Genomic DNA, 24,825 nt, shown 5'->3' on the forward strand with positions numbered 1-24,825 from the left:
TTGAAGCACTATCAAAAAAGATGATGATCTCACTATGTGACACCTATGCTAGTTATCATAACTACCTTCCTTATGTTTTTCAGCAGATCTATTGCCTTTTCAATAAATTGGAATATTTGAGTTGGTCCAGTTAACCCTGGACCCAGGTCACTAGCAGAGTAAACTCACAAAAATAACAGGCTCTGGTCACTTCAGGATGGATCAATTCTTATAAGAAATACTTGATAAAAAAAGCAAATGCTCTTCTGCAGACAGCTCTGAAATAAATACGATTGCAAACAACTCCGTTGGTTTATACGTTGTCATTAACGATTGCTCATTTGACGTAAGCTGATATGGTTGCATTGTCCTTGGAGGAGCTATTCTAGTGCTATGAGCTCTGATCCATGAAATCACAAGAACACAATAAAACTGTGAATTGTAAACAGTTAATTTAGGGGATAGAAATCTAGTCTCAATCAAGGCATTTTGGTCCACACCCTGTAACAAAAAATAACCAGCAGTAATACGTATGCGTGTAGTCCAGGATTGAATAATATGTTAACATCCCATGATACAAGCTCATCTGGACTTATTGGTTCTTTGGATTTTGACCAAACACTTTTCAGCAGACTATGGCTTCCAAAACAAACATACTTTCAGGCTGAGCTAGATGCAGAGCTTGGCTGGAGAGAAAAAAGAAATCTCCGCTTGTGCTGCATACTTGGTTGTTTGCTTTTAGGAGTTTTTTCCAGTGACTGCTCTTTCATCAGCCAGGATTGGCCACTGCAGTTAACTGTAATTCCAATTTGCATTATATACATTAAACCTTGAGATTTCCCAGTGCTTGTCTTAGCCTCAGTCTCTCCCTGAGCTACCCAACGGCTGTAAGAGGCTCTTACTTCCTCCTTCACTCTTGCTTTCTGACGAGGAAACCAAATGTCCTCTTTGAGTCTGCTGAGTCATTTGTGATTCCAAATGTGAGGTGAAAGAGCTTGCAGCTGGGTGATTTTTCCAAGGAATAAAGTCACCTGTAGTTAAAAACATGGGACCTAATTTTGTCCTCCTTTGCTGAAACTGATAGAGAGCTGAGTGGTTTTAGTAAATGCTAAAAGTAAAACTGAAAAAAAAAAAAAACCCCTCACAATGAAGAAGAGACTTGGGGCTGTTTATTTCCTTTTATGAGCACATCTTAAGTTACACAGTTCATATCACCAGCACTCTGAAGCATCTGAGACATCTTCAGATCACGGCCTGCAAGTATCTGTCAAAAATGCTGAATATCCTCCCTTTCCTTAGCAACAGTGCAAATGGATTGTTTCACAACATGTTAATTTGTTTGCAAATCACTTAATAAAATCCAGACAACTGCCTCACCCCATTGTCATGTGCTTACACAAAAAGTCTTGAATGTCTGGCAGTTCCCTTGAGAGGCTGGAGGGGGAATCCCCAGTTTATAGACTCTCTGCCTTTGCCACTCCTTCCCCTCTGAGAATCCTTAGTGTAAGAAAGGCTATCAATGCAACCATTAAAAAAAAAAACAGTGCTATATTGTGCTGCATTAGCAGAAGAACAGCCAACAGATAGAAGGATTTATTTCCCTTTTGTGAGGCCACATCTGACACTGTGTCTAGCTTTGAGCTCCACAAGAGAGATGTTAAGCAGCCAGAGTAAATCTGGAGAAAGGTCAAGAGGACGTAAGCAGACTGCAGCAGGACATAGGAGAAGAGGCTATTGGAGCAGGGTTTGTTCAGCCTGAAGAAGATGAAGGGGCTGCAGTTTCTCTACATGAAGGGCAACATACAGAAGATGGAAGCTATTATTACTAGGATGTGGAAAATAAATTACTGAGGTGTTTGTCCCTTTTTAATTTATCAGAATTGTCCCAGTCTAGCACAGATGGCTAACTTAGTTTTGTACATTGTCTGTTTTGCAGTGTCCTTTGCATAGAAGAGATGGTGCAGAAAGCTTCCATGTTTTCTGACAGAACTTCAGACAGTCCACAGTCACATAGAAATCCTGTGGCAGAGCTGGGAATTGAGCCGGGGTCTCCTAAATCCCAGTCCATCACCCTGTAAACTGTTTGTTGCTGCCTCTCCAATTACAGAATCCCAGTGTGAACTTTTCCCAGAGATGTCTTTTTCTTCCAGTTTCAGAATCAGAAAGATTGTACAGAATTGTGAAAATTCAAGCTACCTTCACCTCAGTATTGCCAATTTCCAGATGAACATATTGTTCATTTCCAGAGTTATGATGATATATCTCAATCCAGGAGATCTCAGGTCCCATTAGGGTTGGCTAAGGCAAAGCTTAAGGGCTTGGTGCTTGTGGGGATGTCAGAGGCCAGGGGAAGGCTAAACCCTTGGGAGGACTTGTGGGGCTGAGACCCTGCATTGACAGAGCTCCATGGTGTTCAAGTCAGGGCTTGGGAAGGCCTGAGCTCACCCTCATCTCCCCTGCTGTGGCCAGGCAGGGTCACAATGAGGAGGGATTCTGTGCCTGGTGTCCTCATGTGGCTCTGTCCTGATGCAGGCTGGTTTAAACAAGACCTGCAAGAAGCCTTGGTCAGGTTGTTGGCCTCGCCTTCTGCAAGGCTGGGTTTCTCTCAGCAATCCCTTTGCTTGTGTGGCATTTCCCTGACCTGTGAGAAACTGGACCTTTTCTAAAATACAGGCTTTCTAGGGCTGCCGAAGACCTTGTGATGTGTCCACTGTGGTCTTCCCTATGCAACACCAAGTTTCAATGAGGAGAAAAGGACTAGGAGACAATCAGGTCCTCAGGTCCCCGTGAGACTCCCACATTGCCCCCCATTACCTTCTCCAACTCCTAGGATCAGCATTGGGATCCTGCCCAGGCTGCCCAGAATGCAACAGGCTGCCAAGATGCGTTATTGAGTCTCCTTCTCTGGAGACATTCAAAACCCACCTGTACGAGTTCCTGTGTTACCTACTCTAGCTGATCCTGCTCTGTCAGGGAGGTTGGACTATATCATCTGTCAAGGTCCCTACCAATCCTTAACATTCTGTGATTCTGCACAGAAAGTAATGGAGACTGGACTGGAGGCTTGGATTAAACACACTGTGCAAGCCTGAACCTGCCTTCTACTTTCCTTACAACAACATAAACACCAGGTGACGTGTATGTACATAATGTACAGGCTCGCTCTTTGATCTCAGACTGTATTATACTGTTGCTTCCCACTAGATTTACTTTTTTAAAAAAGTGTATTAACAGTAAGATGTCTCACAGAGCTGTCATTTAAACACTTAATTTTCCTACAACACAGAAAATAAGGACCAGTTTAAGGAAATTGGATGTTTTCTGCCATAAACTTTCTTGATCTAAAAAAGAAACAGGTGAAAACTACTGAAAATAAAAATGTTTCCAGTCATCACTTTTCTGATGTGTCTGTTTGCATATTCTAGGGAAAGCAACAACTTATCTGAAAGTTGGTGTGGTTTTTTGGTTTTTGTTTGTTTGGTTGGTTTTTTTTGTTTGTTGTTTTGTTTTTACTGAATTGAAAGCCTACTTTTTCCTTTGAGGAAAGCTCTGGCTACATTTTTTTCATGAAGCTCTATTACAGCACCTGCTACTAATCTAGAAAAACTGTGCTGGCTCAGCATTTGATGGAGAAATGGCTATAGCATTTTTATGATGCTGTAGACTTTGGCGGTGAGGTAAAATCTCTGTTCAGCAAATTTCTTAACAATGTGCTTGCTTCTAAGTGTGAGTGACCTCTCCTGTGTGCTGGCTTTTTTTTCTCCCCCTGTATTCCTTCCCCCCGCCCCCGCCCAAAAGTTATCGTTTCTGCAGGTAGCATACTGCCCCCTGGCAGTCAGAGCATCGGCATTTTCCACAGGGCTCCAGCTCCTGCAAAGACCTTCTCTGGTAGTCGATGAACTGGAGACCGTGTCCTTTGTCATCAGCTATGGTCTCCCAGCACCATCTGTAATAATGCGCTCAGTGATGTAAAAGGAAGAAAAAGAGATTTCTTAACACACTATAAAATTACTCTCTTCAGTATAATTTGGAAAAGGTTGCTGTTTTCTGCTTCCCTGCTCAAGGTGCTCCATGCTACTAAACAGTATTGTCTTCTGCCAGTGTCATGGGGAATAGCAGGGGGTTTAAAAGCGCTGTGTCATAGAACATAGAATCATAGAAATATAGATCATAGAATAGTTTTAGTGGGAGACCTTTAAAGACCACTTAGTCCAGCTCCCTTGCAATGAGCACAGACATCGTCAACTAGATCATATTGCTCAGAGCCCTGTCCAACCTGACCTTGACTGTTTCCAGATATGAGACATCTACTACCTCTCTGGGCAACATCTTCCAGTGTTCCACTACTCTCATAGTAAAAAATTTCTTCCTTATAGCTAATCTGAATTCACCTTTCTCTTTCAGTTTAAAACTATTATCCCTTGTCCTATTGCAGCAGACCCTGCTAAAAAGCCCTTTTTAGGTACCAGAAGGCTGCAACCAGGTCTCCCTGGAGCCTTCTCTTCTCCAAGCTGAATCCCAACACTCTAAGCTTGTCTTCATAGGAGAGGTGTTCCAGCCCTCTGATTGTTTTTGTGGTCCTCCTTTAGACCCATTCCTACAGGTGCATGTCTATGTCCTTTAAGGCATTTTGTGTGGCTCTGCCTTTGATGCCTATGCTCAGGTTTTATGTTTGCAAAAGACTTAGCACATCTTAATGTTGGAAAATTTTGAGGAAAAGCAAAGTAGTTTTACCTGCCTAGTTGTATTGCATCTGCACGGTAAGCTTTTGGTAGCAGGAGATCTATAGGGGTAACTTCTGTGAGAAGCTGCTAGAATCTTCCCCCATGTACAACAGAGCAATGCCAGTGATCTCCAAGATGGACCTACCGCTGGCCAAGGTTGAACCCATCAGTGATGGTAGCAGTGCCTCTGGGACAACACTGAAGAAGGAGAGAGGAGTGAGAATGTGAGCAACATCTTTGCAGACAACAAAGTCAGTGCAGAAGGAGGGCAGGAGGTGCTCCAGACACTGGAGTAGAGGTTCTGCAGCCTGTGGTGCAGCCCATGGTGAGGCCCTGCCCCTGGAGCCATGGAGGCCATGTGGGAGCAGAGATCCACTTGCAGCCCGAGGAGGACCACATGCTGGAGCAGGGAGATGCCTGAAGGAAACTGTGACCCTGTGGGAAGATCATGCTGGATCAAGCTCCTGGCAGGACCTGGGAACCCATGGAGAGAAAAGCCCACACTAGAGCCAATTCACTGTCAGGACTTCTGACCCTGTGGGGGACCCACACGGGAGCAGTCTGTTCTGAAGGACTGCAACCCATGCAAGGGAATCACATGGGAGCTGTTAATGAAGAACTGTAGCCCACAGGGAAGACCCACATTGGAGAAGTTTGTGGAGGACTGTCTCCCATGGGAGGGCGCTCACATTGGAGCAAAGAAAGAGTGTGAGGAGTCCTTCTCCTGAGGAGGAAGGAAGGGCAGAAACAACCTGTGATGACCAGACCGCAAATCCCATTCCCCATTCTCCTGTGCTGTTGGGAGAAAGGAGGTAGAGACCCAGGAAGAAGGGATGTGTGGTGTGTGTATTTCAAGATTCAGGTTTTATTTGTCATTATCCTTCTCGATTTTGACTGGTAATAAATTAAACTAATATCCCCAAGTTGAGTCTGTTCTGCCCATGATGGTAACTAGTGAATGATTTCTCCCTGTCCTTACTTCAACCTATGAGTCTTTTGTTATATTTTCTCTCCCCTGTCCTGCTGAAGAGGAAGAGCAATTGAGTGGCTTTGGTGGGCACCTGGCATCTAGTCAGGGTTAACCCAGTGTTATGAAAAGCCGCTCACCAAGACGCCTGAATCCCAAATACTACGTTCTGTGGCTTCATAGTTATTGTGATCTTCCTGTATAAAGGTGCAACAGATACTAGCATACGGGGAGACTGGAAACCTATATCCAATCAGAACCATTAGGTTGGAGCCTCCTTTTCCCCTTGGGCCCCGGCCCATTGTACAGCACCCACGCTTGATGTCATGACATCTAGCTGCTAAACAACAAAATAGCCACCAGAGGGCAACAATAATAACAGCTGATAAAAAAAAAATGCAGTAATTGGCCTCAGGAGGTCACACTCTCTCTACCTCTCTCTAGCACCGTAGGCATTAGGTGGCATTCAGATTTTGGAACAGCGCTGCTGCTGCCCTTTTCCCTGAAAGTAGTCTGGGGTTACACTGAGGCACCATAATTCATGTACCTATATCTTCCCTCAAATCTTGTGTACCTACAACTGATGTAGCCTTGCATCCGTGAGTTGTCAGAAAGGCTTTCTTCTTTTTTTTTCCTTCACGGGACTGAACTCTTCAGATGATTTCTGCAGCCATGTATTTGTATGAGTGGGTTCCAGTAGGAACGACATTTTCTCCTCAGTGTGCAGGGCAGAGGTGGTGCATGTCAAGGCCCAATTAGGAAGATGCCATCAGTTCTTAGACTGCCTTACAGCAAAGCACGAGCAGCACTGGAGACCTCTTTGAGATCTGTCTGTGAGTGGCCTTTTGAATTGCTAGTTTAATGAATCATGGGACTACCACAGGGACTCTTGGAAGGGGTGGATAGAGGGGATTCTTCCTGGTGTAACCTGTCTTAGCTTTGAGGTTAGCCCTGCATTGAGCTAGAGGTTTGTTTCGAACCCTAAAGCAATCCCTTCCCATCTAAATATTTGTGATTCCATGATCAGGATGTTGCCAGAGCCCCTAACTTTCTTTTAGTAGAAATTGTTTCCTGTTCTTTCATACATATTTACATTCTATTTATGTGTCTGTCTGTTTTCTATCTTGTTACCATTGCTGGGCAGTTTTGCTGGCTTCACAAAGGTGTAGTGCTGCCTGTTTTCATCTGTAACCTCCAAGCAGCTCAGGGCTGGTATATCTATCAGGAGCTTTTGACAATCCAAGCTCATCAAGCTAATGAAAACAGCATCTGCTGCTTCATGGTGCTTCACCAGAGAAGCCAGAGCCTGAGTAAGTGGACAGATTATAGGTCTCTGCCAATGGCTTCAGGCCAGGAAACAGTGAGGGCAGCATGATTTGGGGGAGGGGGGGAGAGAATGGGCATGCCAGGATAGTCCTGCTCTGTTCTGGATGCAGGGAGAGATTTTTTGGAGGAGCACTTATATTTTCAGTGACAGGTCAGACAAAAAGACTTTGGAGGAAAGAAGAGTCTAGAGGAACAGGATAAGTGCAGGGAGCTAGCAGAGATGCCTTTTAAAGCCATTCAACTAACATTTTCTTATAAATTGCTTTTGCCCTCTCTGACAAATATCCCACAGCTTGTCCAGGGTGGGCAGTAGAGTGTTGCTGAGGCAGGAACCGAAGTCGAAGTGATCAGGAGAGGGATAAGATTCTTGTGTTGCAGATGTACCTGTAGGATACAGGTATATCATTAAGTTTCAAATGACCTGGATGGATGCAAAAAATGATGTAAAGAAAATGAGAAAAGTTCAGCCAAATATTATTTCTGCTCTTCATAGAGATGTAGGGCTTAGACACTACCTCTTGTCCCTGAAATTCCCTAAAGATTTTTTTATCCCCTGAGGTGAGTGTACAGAGGGAGTGTGGAGAACTGTCTATGCTTTCCAAGGCACCTTGCCTAGGTTTGTCAGCCAGTATCACTTTTCAATGGGCACAGAGGGAGAGAGACACCAACCCTCTGTCTGAGGAGCTCTCTTGTGAGCTGACCACATGTAGCAGTTTCCTAACCTCTGCAGATGACTCCTTTCCAGACCATTTGTGTTTGTGATTTGCTGAGACTAGGTTGGTTTACATCAGCCGCTGGTTTGTCCTGTTGTTTCCAGTCACTGTATATCTTCACCCATTCCCACTTCAGCCTTCAAAGTTGTAAACAAGGCATTTCTGTAGCAGATAGGAGCATTGCTTAATGCACCAGTGAAGCACAGTCCTCTCTCAGGTGAAATGTGGCACATGCACAGAGTAACGCCAGGCAAGAATTTATGGTGACTTGGAAGCAAAGTGGAGCTGGGGACCTTAGGCAGCCAAAACACGAATGCAGAGAGTGGCCTTCGTCCAGTGTGATGCTGATGAGGCTCTTATGCTTCTGAGAAGGGCCATCAGCAATCAGAGGTCTGGAGACTTGTCTGCTTTGCGATAACATGCTGGTCTGGATTAAACAGCATACTTAAACCTAAATGCAGTTCAGTGATTCCCAGGTACTGGTTTCTAACACCAGACTGGGAGCAGTCTATAATCATTTAGCTAACTGAAGGACTGATTACATGACAACTTGGGAGTGGAAAAAGGGAGAGAAAAACTTACAAAATTACTGAAATGTAATGAAATGTGAAATGAAGGCACAATGTGGCAAAAACCTTCAGAGATGGCTGCAGGAGGTTACTCTTCCAAGTCAGTCCCAGGCAAGAAGAAAACCCCATTTAAAAACAAAGCTTTTCTTATTTAATGAAGTAGGAGATACGCATGAGTGGTTACACACTGCAGATCACTTGCAACAAGAGAGCAGCACTAGAACCAGGTAAAAGGTACTGGAATTTAGACTGGTGACTATGACAGCTCATCTTTAATCAAATTGCACTTTTATTTTATTTCTCTCCTCAGAAACTCCCAGATTCTCTAAAACAAGCATGCTTCTCTTACGACTTCAGACTGAAGAACACTATAGTCTACCGCAATTTTAAGTGTACCAATGCATCCTCTGGTTCCAGAGGTGAATAAAAACTGGAGGGGGTGGGAAGAGGAATGGAGGATGGGATTTAATACAGCAGCTCTCAAACAAGTTAAAAAACCAAATGTTAAGAGGGATTTGGAGTCAAAACACTACCAAAAATGTATAAAAGTTTATTTTATGAATACATTAAACCATTGTGCTCAGCACATACATATAAAAATAGAAGCAATTTCACAAGCAATTGATTGGACAGTTTTGTGTTTCTTGCAAATTTACAGTCTCAACTGTGAATCCATATTGAGTCAGAATATGAGGTATATTTTAGTGAAAAAAAAAAGTGAGAACTTTGGCACCATTTTACTGTGCAAAATAAAATCTTGGAATTAAAACAGATAGTGAGGTACACAAGAATCACTCTGCTTTGCCACTATGTGTGTGTGCGTCTGCATCTCTGCATGTCTGGGGAAAACTAGATTTAAGAAGACGATTCAGTTCCAGTCAAGACTGTTTTCTAACAGAGGTGGATTAAGTCTTAAATTATCATGGAAGAAGAAACTTCCAAATTTGGCCCTGATTTGGGAAAATCCTTTACTTGTAGTTTTCTCTACATATCCATGGAACAATTCTTTCAAAGAAAGTTTTGCTTGAGGGTTTGCTGGCCTATGCCCACATTCTCTCCTCAGCCTCTGTATCATCCACATCCAGTTTACAAATGATCTGGATTTTTTTCCTCTATGTCCGCTCAACAAATTTATCCCAAGGTGTGTAAAATGAATGGTAAGTTTCCTAAATCCCCCTTCTCCCATGCAGGTGATAACAGCCTGAGGAGGAGGAAGAAGAGGTGGAATTTAGCTGATCAAGTACACCGTATAATGGGATCAGGCCATTTCCCAGGCAAGATGTGTAACTTCTGCAAAACTGCCACAGTGCATTCTGCTACCATGAGCTTCCTCTAGACTGCTTGCATGTCCACAGCAATGCGTCAACACATGCTTAAACTCCTCTCTTGAAAGTAGCCATGCAGTCACTTAATCAGCACCTCTGTCAAGATAGGGTGTCCAACTAGTTTAAACCTCCACAGCACTTCAATACTGCATCATTTGTGCTGAAGGGATTTTCTGCCACCGTTCTCACTCCTGACAACTGCATCTTTCATTGTTACTTTTGACAATGACGAGATTGGTTCTTGTATTAGACAGGATTCCTGGCACTGGGAGACCTTTTGTTTTAAATTTCAGTGTTGATCTGACTGGCATTGATATACAACAAGTAAAAGCAGTGGTGTAAAGAGTAACTCAGCAGAGGGACTGGTGAGGCTTTCCAGATGCCTGTCAAAACTGCATCTTTTGACGGTCTGCAGTTCTTAAATACAAGCTCAGCACAGCAGTCTGCATCCAAACAGACTCCTTGTGACCTGGTCTATGGTTTGTTCTTGTTGTTGACCAATATGTGCAAAATAGAGCCCATGAGTCTGATTCTCACCTTTTATGCCAGCTGTGCCATTATTTCTCAGTACTGGCAACAATAAGTTACTCTAGATTGCATTGGTTTAAGAAACAGACTTTATCCTATCCTAAGGAAATTGGTTTAAACTGCAATCAGAAACAAACACATATTAGCGTTCAAACTATGATTTCCTCTACATCCACGTACTCTTCCATCCCTCTTCAAACTTAATTCCAAAGACAATTAAGAGAATAACACACAGATACATGTTGCCAGCTAGTAAAACTCAGTGATAGCTTTTGTATCCATACCTCTAGGGACGCTAGGTCAATGTAACTGTCTGATATCCTCCAAACTTTCCTCTAATCCACTCTATTCCCTCAAAACGTCCTACTTTTTCTCTTAAAATGCACATTTTTCCAAAGCAAACTGCTGCACACATTGTGGATGAACAAAAGTGTGCCAGCTTGGCTTCTCTCTACATACTGCAAGAACTGAAAATGAAGAATAACTCATTTCCTTTGTCATATCCAGTGTCCTGTTCACCTACAGTAAGCAATGTTCCTTTTTTTTTTTTTTTTTTGGTCTTAATTTACACTGTGGTCACCACTTACTTACATTTGAGTAGAATAAATTCAGGTATAAACCACACAAAACGAGCTGGAAAATTGTACCTTGTTCACAAAACGTTTATCTTGGCAGTTTTTCAGAAAGCGTGGCTGTAGACACATCCTAGTAGGTGTGCTCTTTGGGTCGAATCTTCATTAGCTATAAACTGATCGTCTTACTAGACTGGTTTACTCCAACTGAGGATTTGCCCCTGACAGTGTGTTTCATGTATGTCAGAAGGCTCAAATTCATCTTAAATAGACATTCCCTGCAAATAGAATGGAATGTCAAGGCTGGACATAGCCATATTTTGGCTGGATGTGTGAGATTATCTTGTGCTCAGATGTTCACTTCTGCAGCAGCATGGTCCATCTATGCTGAAAATGTTCATGCCCTGACATTGCCTTGAATCTAGTTTCAAATTTAGGAGCACATCATCAATGCAGGAATCCTAGGGCTTCTGGTAACTGACATTTATAGTGACTATTGACTTAAGGTCTCTTAAAATACTTCTTCAAAGACACAGAGAATGTAGCTTCATTGGGTTCTGGAAAAAGATTGCCAAAATAGTAAGGCAAGGTTATGCATCATTTGTATGGCTTTTTGGAGAGTATTTCATGTAGTTTGCCATTTTGTCTTTCAAACAAAATGCATGCAAGTGACAGAAATTGAAATTACGGCACAAATTCCTCTGCCCCAAACCAAGAAGCCATGCTTATATAGCCTAATTCTTCCTGTGTCTTCTCAGTGGCATAAGACAGAGAAGAACCAAATATACTTAAAGTAGAAGAAAATTCAAAAGAGAAATTTTCTAAAATAACTCTTTTCTGAAGTTTTCGTGAATTTCATACCATTCATAAAATGCACCCCATAGACTAGTTCTAATTCTTAGTGGTTACCAAGGTTTGGCCTAAATGAAATACAGTGCTTATAAATATTTATGTTCTTTTATGTATGTACACATATAAAGGCACTTGGGCATCTAGACACTGGAACGATTGATATATTAAAAGTATGTCATTACATAGATACACACTCACACATCCCATGTCTATATATACACATGTATTTATATTAAAGATGAACACATCTATATTTGAGGCAAGTCTAAACTAAGCTCACGAAATGTTGTGCAAAATCCTCAGCTCCAAATATATTTTGCATTTGGGACTCATCTGTGATTTAACCTGTGGCCTTTTCTGAGGGAAAATGAATGCAGGACTCTGTTTTGCCAACAAGTCAACATCAGAAGACCCTAGAGGATCTCCTCAGAGACAGAGGGGTTCTGGAGGTTGTGGAATTGGTACCCTGATGACCACAAAATATTGAGGACTTTGCAAGACAGGACACAGCTTGTAGAAGGAGAGGTGCAGGCAGATATTCAGATGGAGTGAACAGCTTGAAGTTCTGGTGAAGTGATGTCATCTGGTGATTTGGCCCATGATATGTAAACAGCTCACTACGAAAGGTTATTATCTGAGGTAATTAATGTTATTTAGCAAATAATCTATGATTGGACACAGCCATTCTCTGTCTTCCAAATATTTCATTTGTACTCTAGCTTGCATTTCTTTCTGTTCAGCACCAAAGTAGGCACACAGCCGTATAAAATTTGTACAGAGTAGAAGAGAAGCAGCATCATATTACATGTGCTATGTGATGAATCTAGTACAAATATTTTTCATTCAAATATACACATATAGATATTTTTTCTTTTCAATGAACAGTATAAATACATTACCTGGGAGAGTATTCCCATGTGCAAAATGAAACAGTTCTTCCTGGGAGTTAGTCTTCTTCTTTGCTCACGTTCATATTCTCGGTAAAAAGTGGGTCACTGTCATAGCAGGAGAAACTTTGTTTCCTCTCTTCACTCTCCCGTATTTGCTGAGCGCTATGTAAGCACCACGGTAAGCATTTGATTCATATGCATTGTAGTTATTGGGCAGCAAGGCTTCTTTGAATTTGCACTCCTCTTGGAAAACAGCCTAAAGGACAGGAATGCGGGGGGGCGGGGGGGGGGGGAGTGGGGGCGGGGGGAGGGGGCAGGAGAACAAAGCAGGTACAATAAATACTTCACAAAGACCCGAGTCATTTTTCTTGCTAATATTTTTACAGAAGAACTTCTTGCAGAGTGCAACAGGTGGTGCCACGGTGACTGCATCCAACAATAAATCTCCCTCCTCAGTGCTAATTTGGTGTCAGATGAACTTAGATGCCACCTGTCAGATAATGGACTGTGTACTTCCTGTGACAGATCAAGTTAATTCATCGTAAATCACAGATTTCTTAATTTTGTTTGCAAGTCATAATTTCTGCCACCATTGTACCCTTTTGCCCAAACAAGGTAGCTTTATTTCACCTCCCCTCTGCAAGAGGTCCTGTAATTTATAAAAGAATGATATGCTGACTGCCAAAACCTTCAGTTCTCTTACAAATAGCAATGTCCAGGGAGAACTATTTGCTTGAATTAAGTGTTTGAATAAGACCCTGGATGAGCACTAAATCTTTTCTTGTGTTAAATTGTTAGCAATATTATATTTAACTGCTAGTGAGATATGCAGCAAGTTCTATGCTGGGAAATGAGCTTTTCTTCACGTCACATCACGTAAATCCAAGGAAAGAGAGTTATCTGGAAGAGGGAGCACAAGGACAAGCAGGAAACAAACATAGAGCACCAAAGAAATTAAAGGAGAAAGAAGAACAATTCTCTGACATCAAATGTCTGGCACGTGAGACATCACCAATACTGTTCTATTTGAACGTCTTAGTCATAACAGCATTCAAGGCTTGTAGGAGTTTAATGGAGGGCATTGCACCATGCAAGGGAAAATACACGTCTCTTATGGCTTTTAAAAATTTCTTTGAGAATAAACAACACCATCTTGAAACTGGAAGAAAAAAATAAAAAATCTGAAGCCAAACCCTTCCTTTCTTTAGAAACACCTAGTCAAGCAAAGTAGGTGGCTTGTGGCACTTTTTAGGCACTTGAAATCACACATGGTTGAAAGAATGTTCCTCGAGTGGAATCTTAAGTTGTTCCACTGTCATTTGTGTGAGAAGGAATCAGTCAGATTAGTAATGGCTAAGGATCTCTCACAACATTCCGCATTTTATTAAGCAACTGAAATGCTTTGTTGAAATTACAGCTGTTTCAAAGGAAATGACTTTGTTGTTTCTTGACAAAGAGAAGAATATAATCAGTGTCACTCTTTCCTTTGACACAGACTGCTTTTGCTAGCTGCCTAGAGCCAGACTCTTTCAAACACACCTCCTAATAAATGCTTTTTCTGCTGAATGTTGAGACTGGAGATGCCTTTCTCAGGTCTCAGATTAAATTGCATTTGTGAGGTGGCAGAGCTAGTACTTTTTAGGTGAGAATGATGGTGACGGGGTTTGAGTATGACTTGCATACAATTTTTAATAGCTATTGTTGTTTTCTCAGCTTTTAGGATCAATCTCACAAACCTGATCATTAAAATAACCCCAGGATCATAAGATGACTTTTTAAGGTAGACTTCCTATTTATTTTTCATGGCATACAGTCATGATTTTACTAGTGATAGCCACAATAAACAGCTGTAATGGTAACCTGCCTACACACACGTGCACACAGACACATAAAAGTGCAATCACATACTGATACTGACACACACTCATGGACATAAACACATGCTTTACCTTTGCATATAGTGAGATGCAAAAGTGAATCAACAGGGTCCAGTCTTACCAGAATGAGTTTGTGGTGCTGAGCCCTTAGAGGAAGCCATCTAATTGATCAGTACTTTTGTATATGTTTGCAGAACACATTAATTTTCCTAGGTTGCTTCCTGTACAATCTTACTGGAAAGCTTTAAGATAATAGACCTCTAACAGTCACACTGCTTGTTGCACTAAGATGGATGACACCAGGTTAGGCAGATTCCTTGTAACTGAAAGGCTATTTTCTCAGCTTATAATCAGAGATTTCAAGAGAGAAAAATAATGCAAAATCAAAACCTTTTCAGCCTTTGTTTAAGCCTTGAAAAACTACTTGCACTTGTACTTACCGTTCCATATAACTTCCCCTTGCTGTTCATTGCAATGAAGAGAGCACTTCTCACACCAAACAGGCTAACAACACCTCTCTCTACAGTTGATATTTCAAAGATGCCTACAAAATAAAAGTTCAATAGAGGTGTTATCGCAGAGTTCAGAGCTAATCAAAGGCAGTTAAGATATAATTTGTTAAAAATTCTAATGAATTTGTTATACTTTCTTTATCAGAATGATTTTCCTAGTCCAGTAAAATGAAATACCTAGAGAAGATCTTGGTTTTTCCTACATGCTGTAGGACTTCAAAATAATTATTCTGGAATCATAGTCACATATTGTGTAATCCTTTTGCTCTATCAGACTTTTTTGTCCTTGGGCTTTCTAAAAAAGTAAATTATTTTTTATGTCATACTCTATAATTGCAGATTGTTTGTTGTTGAGCCTTAGAGAACCGTTTTTAAGTCACCCGTGATATTTTATCTGCAAAAGATTTTAGCAACTGCCCTCTACAGGAAATGCAAATCCATAAGGCTAATGTTTCTCTTTAGTCTTACAGTAATAGAACAGCACCCACAAGAACAAGCAAACCAAGAACAGTAAGTCCCTTCTATGACCGAGTGTCCAAAAAGTACTGGTCAGCTAGGATTCAAAAATCATGCTTTGGCATTCTGAGCTCAGCGACAACCTCCTGAATTCAAAAGGCAAATGAGAAAGTGAAACGTGAGCAAACACAGCAGAGAGACAGTTTTCAGTTTGATTTGTCTTTTCTCATCTGTACAGTTAAGCAGGTAAAAATAATTTGTGTCTAAATTTGTCTAAGCATTTGTGACGTTTCACCCTGGAGTGTTCTAATGTTTATTGATCACAGAGAAACTCTTAAAAGGCAACAGATGTAGCACAGGTGAATCATATCAAGTAACAACATTTGCATTCTATGAAGGGTAATTACTAGAGTTCACAGCAATTAAGTGACATCTATTCTATTTCATTTCTAGATGCAACTCACTGTATTGGTTTTCATTGTGAACTCCGCTTATCCTTCCGTCTGGGAGGATTTGAAGGTGAAACCCGATGCCCACGTTGCAGTAAAGCCTCCGCTGCCTCTTGATTCCTAGCAAATAGTCACTCTCCCAGTTCACATCTGACTTCTCCCCTGACATCCCAGCAATAGACCTGGACAACAGAGACTGCCATTCTCTTTCCAGCAATGTGCCATTAGTTCTGCTTACAACTGGGTGTGTTGAAGCAATCCCAGCTAGAAAGCCCAGGAGAACGAAGGCAGGAAACGTCCGGTGAACGCTGGCTTCGCAGGACATAGTGATGAGAAGTCTTTGTGCAGTGGCCATCCGGTTCATCTCCTAGGCACGTGGTCAGAATTAATGGCCCTAAAAATACCGCCCTTCTTGTTTTTCTCCCTTCAGCATGGTGGCAGAGTCTTATTTTTGGAAAGCAAATAGAGATTGCTGACATGAAACTAAAGCCCGACAGCAGTTGGGTTGGAAGCAGAGACGGGCCAGCAGGACTCAAAGTGGTAGGGACCATGTTTTGTAGATCCAGCTCTCTGGTGGACAGCCTCAGTTATATTTGATTGATCCATGTTTATAGCACAGAGGCTGTCCCTCCCCACATCATCACTCTGACATCAACAGTTTGCCAAAGGTAAGCCTGCCACGGCAGTAGCACTGCTGTCTTCCCAGGCTGGCTGAGGTCTGATGAATGCTGTCACCCAAGAGCAGAGGCAGGAGTGGGGTTTCATTGGCTGTTGAAAGCGGAGGAGTCAAATTGGTCGAGCAGTTGGAGGCCTCATAGGCGGCTTCCTTATTTAGAGAAGAAGGTGTAAAAACAGTTACGGACCTCATCAGCAAGCAATGAAAACTTTGCAGCCACTTCCTTGGTGGCACGATCACTGGGTGAATGCCAGGGCAGCTCAGTCTTTGGGGAGAATTGGTTTGAAGTGGCCATTGCTCTTTTTGTACATACCCAGCAAATCCAAGGCACCTCTTACTAAAGCAGTCTGTGTGCTAACAGCTTGTCTGTACCTCTAAAAGGAGTGCTTCTGGCTGGTTAACAGAGAGGTAAGCCACATTAAAGGAAGAGGAAGCACTGGGTCTCGCTTCCACTGCTTTTATGCAAGCACATTTCTGTTGCTTGCAGAGGCAATTCTGCAGAGTAGGGCAGGGTGTGCAGGTTGGGGAACTGATCTTGCAGTTACACCATAGCTGGGACATTGATATGTTCTTAAGTGTTCATGCTTTTCACTAAAACGACTTCCAAATGACCACATTTACTTGGGGAGGATGTGGGCCTCTTGCAGGGATGCAACAGTACTTGTGTTTTCAAGACAAGGGCTTAGATAATGTGTTAAAGAAGAAGAAAAAGGGAAGCAGCCACACCTCCTTACTGTTCCACTGTCTCTTTTCCTCAGGCACAAATACTCTTTTTTTTGAGGTGTTTTTTTGGTAACAATGTATAAGCATCTTAATTTTCTGCTCCTTTCATTTGCTTTTATTGTCCTATTTGTTTTTTCTCAGTTTGCACTGATGCTGTTTCAGCTTCTTTGGAGTTGAACAGATTTTTATATTCATTAGTTCTATGGGACTTATTAACATATCACGGGGGGTGAAAATAACTGCCATATTTATACAAATATTTTTGCCAACATGTCAGCTTTCCACAGCACAGAACCTGCATGGATGTCATTTGAGATGCCTGCATGTTAATAAGCACAGTACCTGGAAGAGCAGTTGACGTGAGCGCACCCAGCGTGACATACAGCTTCACATTAGCAAGGGTGTAATATGAGGCCTCGGATAGAGCAGACATTCAAGTAGGAGCATCAGGAGCGATGGGGAGGCAGTGGCAGTCCTGAGGCAGGTGAGCAGTTAGGTTTAGTGGTGTATGCAGTACTGATTATTCTCAGGAGAGAGGGTCAGCTATAAAAAGATTGGCAACCATTGGACTAGACCCTGGCTTGTGCCAGATGATGTTTCAAAGCCTCTCTGCCTGTGTTGATGCAGCACTTGGAAAATCTTCTGCCTTTTGCATGCAATGAAAATCTTAAGACCCTTTTCTGCCTTCTTTTTCATCTCATGGAGTGTATGTATAGTGTTTAGCAAGGAATAATGCTGGCATTTTATGCTGCTTCAGCATGGCTGCAGTCTTTATGAGAGGTCAGTGTTGGTGGGAAACAAAGCCCTGGCTCACTGTTACAGGAATGGTGCACTGATTTCCCAGGTTGTCTTATCCTACGGACTGAAGACCTGCCCATTCCCAATGCCTGTGACTCCTAGAAACATTGCCTAATCTCAGAGTCATCACTGTCTGTAAAATAGACATTGTAATAGTTTCTTCCAGTTGATTTTTTTTTCTCCCAGTGTTTCAAATGTATTCTTGGAGTTTACTCATGACCAGTGCCCTAGGAGGGAAAGAAGAATACAGCTGTCAATCAGCAGGCAAGACAGCATTTGGTGTTTTCATGCACTAAGAGAGGAGAGTGGAGCGTTGGCTTTCTATCCTTGGCTTTTGATCACCTTTGCATCTTTGTGTCTTGTTTGTCAGATTTCTCATAGCAAAGCCAAGACGTAGGCTAAAAGATATCTGACTTGGTCTGGCACATCTGCCGCTGCAGATTCCAAACAACCTATTCTGCTGGCCCAAGTCAAAGAAAGAGTTTATGGGATGCACCCAGTCACGTTCAGGTACTCTTGTTCCTAGAATGAATACTACAGATGATAGTACAAAAAACCTGGGATAAATTTTGACAACTCTATGGGATGCATTGCTTTGGCTTTTAACCAGTCCAGCTGGAAAGTGACCACTGAGAGCTGTGATGGGCCACTATGGCTAGACCAGGGGACATCCTCCCACCTGAGGTTTCTTGCTGAGCAAGCAAAGCTGGCAGCGTACTGTATGGAAAGGGTGACCAGGTTGCTTGCTTGCAAAAAATCAAGACTTCTCTTGCTTCATCTGGACACCAAACCAAATACCTAAAAATCATGATTTTACTGGGACATCTGACCCTCAAAAGATCACTAGTCTTGGTTCTGGCCTAAGACCAGAGGTGCATCTGGGAGATGAAGTGTACATTGTAGTCTTGTACTGCTCGGCAATTCTGCATTGGAGCTGAAATGAGTCTTGAACCACTCTGTAGTCTGATCTGTGGCCAACGAGTTGCTGAGTTTCCATGTACTAGCAAAGTGGTCAGAAGATGAACTGTTGCATATGTTCTGGAGTTTCTGATTCAACCAGGCAACCATTGTGTCCTCTAGAAGGCGTCTCATTCTGGTTAAACTTGTCCTCTTGGCCCTTGAAATAACTGTTTCCTGAAAACACACTGGAACCTTTTGATTTTCAGATAGCATGTTGCCCTGACTTCATGTACCTGGTGAAATCTGGAAGGCATGAAGTGAGACACTTGCAGTAAAAGAAATCCTATGAACTCCAAAATGGCAAAACTTTATTTCAGCCACCGATCTCTGCTTGCTCAGAATCTTAAGACCCAGGATGACAGTGCTTTCCATCTAATTAAAGCAACAAGTTTTCATTGCCAGTATTTTAGTACAATGTTAAAATAACCCTCACTTTGGAACACAGCAGTACGGGTTCACTTTCAGATAGTCTAGGAAAAGCCATGCAGCTGAGCAGTAATGTGATATGGATGCAGAGCATGTCTTTCAAAAATGCATGATGACTTAGGGTCCTAAGTTCCATTTTCAAATATCTTAAAAGTCTATCCTTATTTTAAGCCCTAGAAAAAGCAAACCCTCATTCAAACACAGGACAGACTAAATTTGTCCACCTTGCCTGTGTTGAACACTCAGGCTGGTGATGGAACAGAGAAAAATCACAGAATCACAGCAGATCAACACTGGATGAGGAAGAAGGGAGAGTTCCGGGTGACAGATCTGACTGTTGGGGCAGGGGAAGTATTACCAGCTCTGCATAACTTGCATAAAATTCTGTTAGCCCAAGTATGACCATGGAGCCCCATCAGACCATCTTTAGCCTAATGGAGTTTGTTGGCCAGCATGCAGACATTTCTAATGGAAATACCAGGACTATTATGAGTGAAATACAAATCACAGTGTGAAAGCAGAGGAAAAAGATAATAGATCAAGGGTTGTGAGTATGGGCTATTTTGATATCCAAGGACTCAGCTGATAGCTGTAAAGCTGGTAAACACTGAGGAGTGTGTGGCTGGCATCAAGACTAGATTGGATAGAGCCACAGTGTAGATGATTAATCAGTAGAAGACCTGACCTCTGGTAGCAGGAGGATGAAAAGAAGGGTTCTAACACACTACATTTGTTATTTTTTCTTGTGTTATCCAACAGAGATGTAGATTTTTTGCCATATGGATGCTCAAAATGAAAAAACAAGACACAGACAGCAGCCTTGCCAAAGACTCTTGGAGACTGAAGCAAAAGTATCACCTCATTGCAATTGCTGACTCCTAAAACATGTAAAGGACTCAGTTTGTCGTCACCAATCAAAAGGAACCCAAGATATTTAGTAAAGGCTTGACAGAGGACCTTCCTTGTTCTTCATGTCACACACGGAACTATCCTAAGACACTTGGTCACATCCATCTTGGTGCATCTGAGTACCTGGTTAAGAGACTGGGTAATTTAAACAACTTAGAAAGTCATACAAAATAATTATCTTCCCATTTCACCACAAGAGCTCTCACTGAGTTTTCACACACTAATTTCCTACAAACAGGCACAAATGGCAGAATAGCTCCTGCTATTTTTTGGGTAGAAGAGGGAGAAAGCATCCACCCTCAAAAGAAACTGCAGAGTATTTAGGACTAGATGGGTGCTGCCTTGCTTGGAAAAAAAAATCAAACCTTTGTTTGCTGCTTATTCATGCTAAATTAATGTTCTGAAGAGAGTATGTCAAGTGTAGATACAGTCAACCATACACAGCTTTTTCTCCTAAGGAGTTACCACAGAGGCTAGTTCATAGTGGGGATATAGACTAACTTTGCTGCACTTGCACCCAGGGTTATGGGAAAATCTTGCTCTTTATGACACATCCACAAACTCCTTCTTGCAGCAGAGCTGTTATCTATGTACCATGACGTTAGACAACAGAACTTGCATCCTTCGTATTTTCTGCACAAGATCTGTCCTAGGCTTACATCTGTTTAAAGCTTAGTGTAGAAATTCAGAGGCAGAAAGCCTCCAGGAAAGGAAATTTTATTTCAACTTTTATTCTAAGGGTGGGAAGAAGAAAGTAGAATGCATAGCCTGCAGAAGTAGTTGTTGAGTCAGACAGGGAAGAGCCAAAGTTGCCTGTGGTTACACTGACTCTCCTGTGAAGGTCTCACCAGGGCAGGCTGAAGAAGGCTTGGAGGTTTGGAGCTCTCTGGAATTGGAGAAAAATCCTATAGTGCAGAGCCATCAGTGAGAGATACATTTTAGTACAACTGGATTTCTGGTCCTTCTCTATTTTTGGTCACAATAAAATCCCACCTTGAACAGTTCTGAGGTGACCATATCTGCCTTTTCATACCTTACAGAGGTTGGAATGACAGTCGTAAGACAGAGAGGTGACTCCATGGTAAACCTGTGGGTTCCCAAGCTGGTGTTCTGCACACTAGCCCACACTGCTTCTCTCATCACCTCCTCAGCTGTTCCCATTCTGCAAGGACAGGCAATCCAAGGGCAAAATACTGAGCTGAAAAAAACCCAGAAGCGAGAGCCACCAGCCTCCACAGGGATCTGTTGGGTGTTATTGATTAGAAGAGTGGAATGGCATGGAACGTGTTTAATTTGGTTTTAGTTTCTTATGTGTATGGTTTTCTCATTACAGCAGGAACGGGGACATTGCAGGAACACGGACAGTAAGTGCCCCATTTAGGTAGCATTATTAATAGGAAAGCAAAAATAACTTGTTTTTGTTGTTGATGTTGATAAGATTTTGTCTGAAGGCCCAACTGGCGAGATCTCTGGGTGATTCCTGAATGTGGATGGTATTCAGATGAAATGCTGTAACCCAGTATTGAAGGTTAAAGGCAATTTCTGCCACTTGGCATGTAACTTTGTCTTCTCTATGTCGTGTACCATTAGTTCAGTTGAGGACTTTCTTTCGCATGTCAGTTCTTCGTCTGTTATTCTGGATTGCTCTTCATATTTCAGAGGAGAATTCTGAACCCTGTGCAGTCATCTGAAATCTTTCCTGGTTTTGTCAGGCCTTTATTTTTTTTTCCCCAGAGAGGGCAACATTTGAAGGTCTAAAGCTTGTAATCTATCTTTGATAGCAGTTGTTATTTCTTGTTTAATTTCCATAGAAAGGATCCTATCTTTGACGTCACCTCCTGACATCCTGAAAGGGAAGCCCCATCCTCTTCCCTTTCCCCCTGCTATATTGGTGGGGGAAGAGGACGTAGGAAGATGCTGAATAGATGGATATTGCATCCCTGTGTCCTGATCATGGCTACCTGAGGGGTGGAGGTGAAACTCCTCAGATCCCTGGTACTTAGGCAGTATGGTTAAGTCTTTAAAGGAATTAAAGACTTGAACCAAAGCATAACAGATGTTTCTAGCACACAATTGGATTGCTTGTTGGTCCCCAGGAGGTGGGGGAAAGCAACACCCTCTCATGTTTTGGCTGCATTCACAGTAACTGAAGCCTCCAGAATCAATATGCAGGGCCTCGACCCGCAAGAGGAGAGTGGAGTAGAGTCTGGTTTTAGGAAAAAATATCTTTAGGCCACGTGGGATGGGAAGCTACTTTGCATTCAGATGCTAATGTGTGGGTCCATGTGCACTGAGGGCCTAAGCTTGCAATACAGTCAGTTCCTTTCTGTTCTTTACTTTCAACTCACCAATTGGCAGGTGTCTCCTTCAGGGTGAACTGAAGCGCTCTCGTTGACTCCACTACCTTCACTGTCAACGTCTGTGTTTCACGGGAGCTGGGACATATGGAGGCACCTAAATGAAAGTCTTTTACTCTGGAGATGAATCCCTTCCCTGGCATCAGGCAGACTACCTAGGAATGGAGCAGCAAACAGACTGCAGGTAAAGACGTGTGGTCTGATGTTGGATCAAGCAGCATCTGCAGAGACAGTGTCTACTTGGAAGCTTCTTGCACCTCTCTCCTAATGGCACAGACATGTTTCTCAATCAAAGTCTGAAAAGTAATCTCAAATCCACAATCTGAAGCACTGCAGACTCTTCACGTAGGCTTGGATCAGGTAGATGAGTTTGAGTATCCTGGCTGCAGTATCCTGGAGGTTTTCAGGGGTGTAAGTGTTTCAAGTACAGCGTTCCTTTGTTTCTGCTAGAGCATTTGGGATAGCACTTTTTCATGTAGTGTTCACTGAAGGACAAAGGGTAATGGACAAAAACTGGAACACAAAAAGTTCCACTTAAGAAAATCTTATTTCCTGTGAGGGTGAGGGAGCCCTGGCACAGGCTGCCCAGGGAGGGTGTGGAGTCTCCTTCTCTGGAGGGAGAGTTCCTGAGCAACTTGATCCAGGTGAATCTGCTTTAGCAGGAGCCTGGACTGGATGATTTCTAGAGGTCCCTTCCAACCCCTTCCATTCTGTGATTTGCACATTTCGAGCTACATAAGGAATGTGAGTGGAGAATGGCTGCATAAAGTACCTCATCTTCACCCTGCTGGCATCCAAGTTTGCACTTGGGGGAACTTTTCAAAGGTCATCACAACTCCAGACTGAGCAAAATGATGCAGGCAGGGTTTTGGAAACCTCTGGTTTCTGTCATCAGATGCATGTTCTTTCCATGTGATTAAGACTCCTAGGGCTACCTAGCTAGTAGGATCTCAGGGCCAAAATTCTCACTACCTGCCTCTCAAAAGCTGGGTCATGATCTGAACACTCTAGAATCAGAGTAAGAAAAACAGATTCTCTAAATACTTTATGTTTCTGAAATTAAATTGCAAGAGCCATGGGCTTCCATCTCCCTATTTCTGCCCCTGTCACACCCATGACAGGTTTCTCAGACTTGGCCTTATCCTGCCCATTGCAGAAATACCTCATTTCTTCCTTGGGTGTTTCATTTATTTGATTTTAACTGTGTTCTCTGATGTGCCCATCACAGCATTGCACATACAAAAAGACCATTAGTGTAATAACTCACAGAGGGACGAAATTTAGAATGTTGATGATATTACTAAAGAGCTCAAGTCACGTCCTGGCTTTTGCCATTAATCTTCTCTCTGATTCCTTAACACTCTGAGTAAATAGTGAATCATAAAAAGATTTACAAGAGTGGGAGGGTAAGGAAGTTTATTTCTTTGTTATTTAGCATAAGTTCATATTTCATCTCTGGCAGTGTTCAAAGGAGGTTGGATGGGGTGCTCAGCAATCTGGTCTAGTGGAAGGTGTCCTTGCCCATGGCAGGGAGGTCAGACTAGATGTCTTCAGGGTCCCTTCCAACCCAAACTGTTATGTGATTCTATGATTCCCAGGACTGACTAAAAGGGAATTAAGGTTAAACACAAGGAGTAACAGAGTTTTCGTTCTGTCTTTTAAAATGTGCATATAAATCCATATCCTGTTCTGATCACCAGAGATCAGCTGCAGGCTGCATTCTTAGAAAGCTATCTAGATGGGCGGGTAAAGTTCAGTTATCAGCACCAGAAATTCATCCAAAGAGAAGGTTAATTGGCTAAGTGAAAAAAGAGACAGTTTCAGAAGTAATCTGCATTCTGGTCAGATTTGCAGGTTAAAGCAAACAGGATGCTTTCATACATAAATGCAGTAATTCACGTTTTATGCCTACAACTCCTTTTCTGAATAGGGGAAAAGTATGGTAAATTTTAGCTTCTGAACAAAGGGATGAGCAAAGGGGGTTCAAGCTACACCATATTGAAGAGCTCTAAATTCGTACAGACCTTGGAAGGGACCAGGAAGGCAAACTAGGTGAGCTGTGAGCTGTTTAAGGCAATGCAATTGATAAGACAGTTATGCAAAGCAAAATTAAGGGAAGAAGTTTATCTGAGAAGAGGAGAAAAAGGGCGAGGAATAGCAAAACCACATAATTTTGAGACAAAAAAGTGATAACATGGTACTCAAATATACCGAAAGAAACTAGAAGGAATTTTTCA

At 42.3% G+C, this 24,825-nt stretch overlaps 1 protein-coding gene across 1 annotated transcript; it reads right to left on the bottom strand.

The window, feature by feature from the left end:
* Positions 1 to 12,524: 12,524 nt before the first annotated feature.
* On the bottom strand, positions 12,525 to 16,094 carry FGF6 (fibroblast growth factor 6). Its single transcript, XM_061988812.1, has 3 exons — positions 15,755 to 16,094; positions 14,763 to 14,866; positions 12,525 to 12,701 (listed from the first exon to the last, which is right to left on the bottom strand). Exons 1-3 carry the CDS (start codon positions 16,092 to 16,094, stop codon positions 12,525 to 12,527), a joined length of 621 nt encoding a protein of 206 aa, XP_061844796.1.
* Between the last annotated feature and the right edge of the window lie 8,731 nt (positions 16,095 to 24,825).

Source organism: Colius striatus, chromosome 1, assembly GCF_028858725.1.
Source record: "Colius striatus isolate bColStr4 chromosome 1, bColStr4.1.hap1, whole genome shotgun sequence".
NCBI classification, from domain to species: domain Eukaryota; kingdom Metazoa; phylum Chordata; class Aves; order Coliiformes; family Coliidae; genus Colius; species Colius striatus.

Coding starts and splice junctions, on each gene's coding strand:
- FGF6 (XM_061988812.1), bottom strand. CDS start 16,094: ATGGCCACTGCACAAAGACTTCTCATCACTATGTCCTGCGAAGCCAGC. Junction 14,867..15,754: donor TCACAATGAAAACCAATACA/GTGAGTTGCATC, acceptor TTTATTTTGTAG/GCATCTTTGAAATATCAACT. Junction 12,702..14,762: donor AGGGGAAGTTATATGGAACG/GTAAGTACAAGT, acceptor CCTGTCCTTTAG/GCTGTTTTCCAAGAGGAGTG.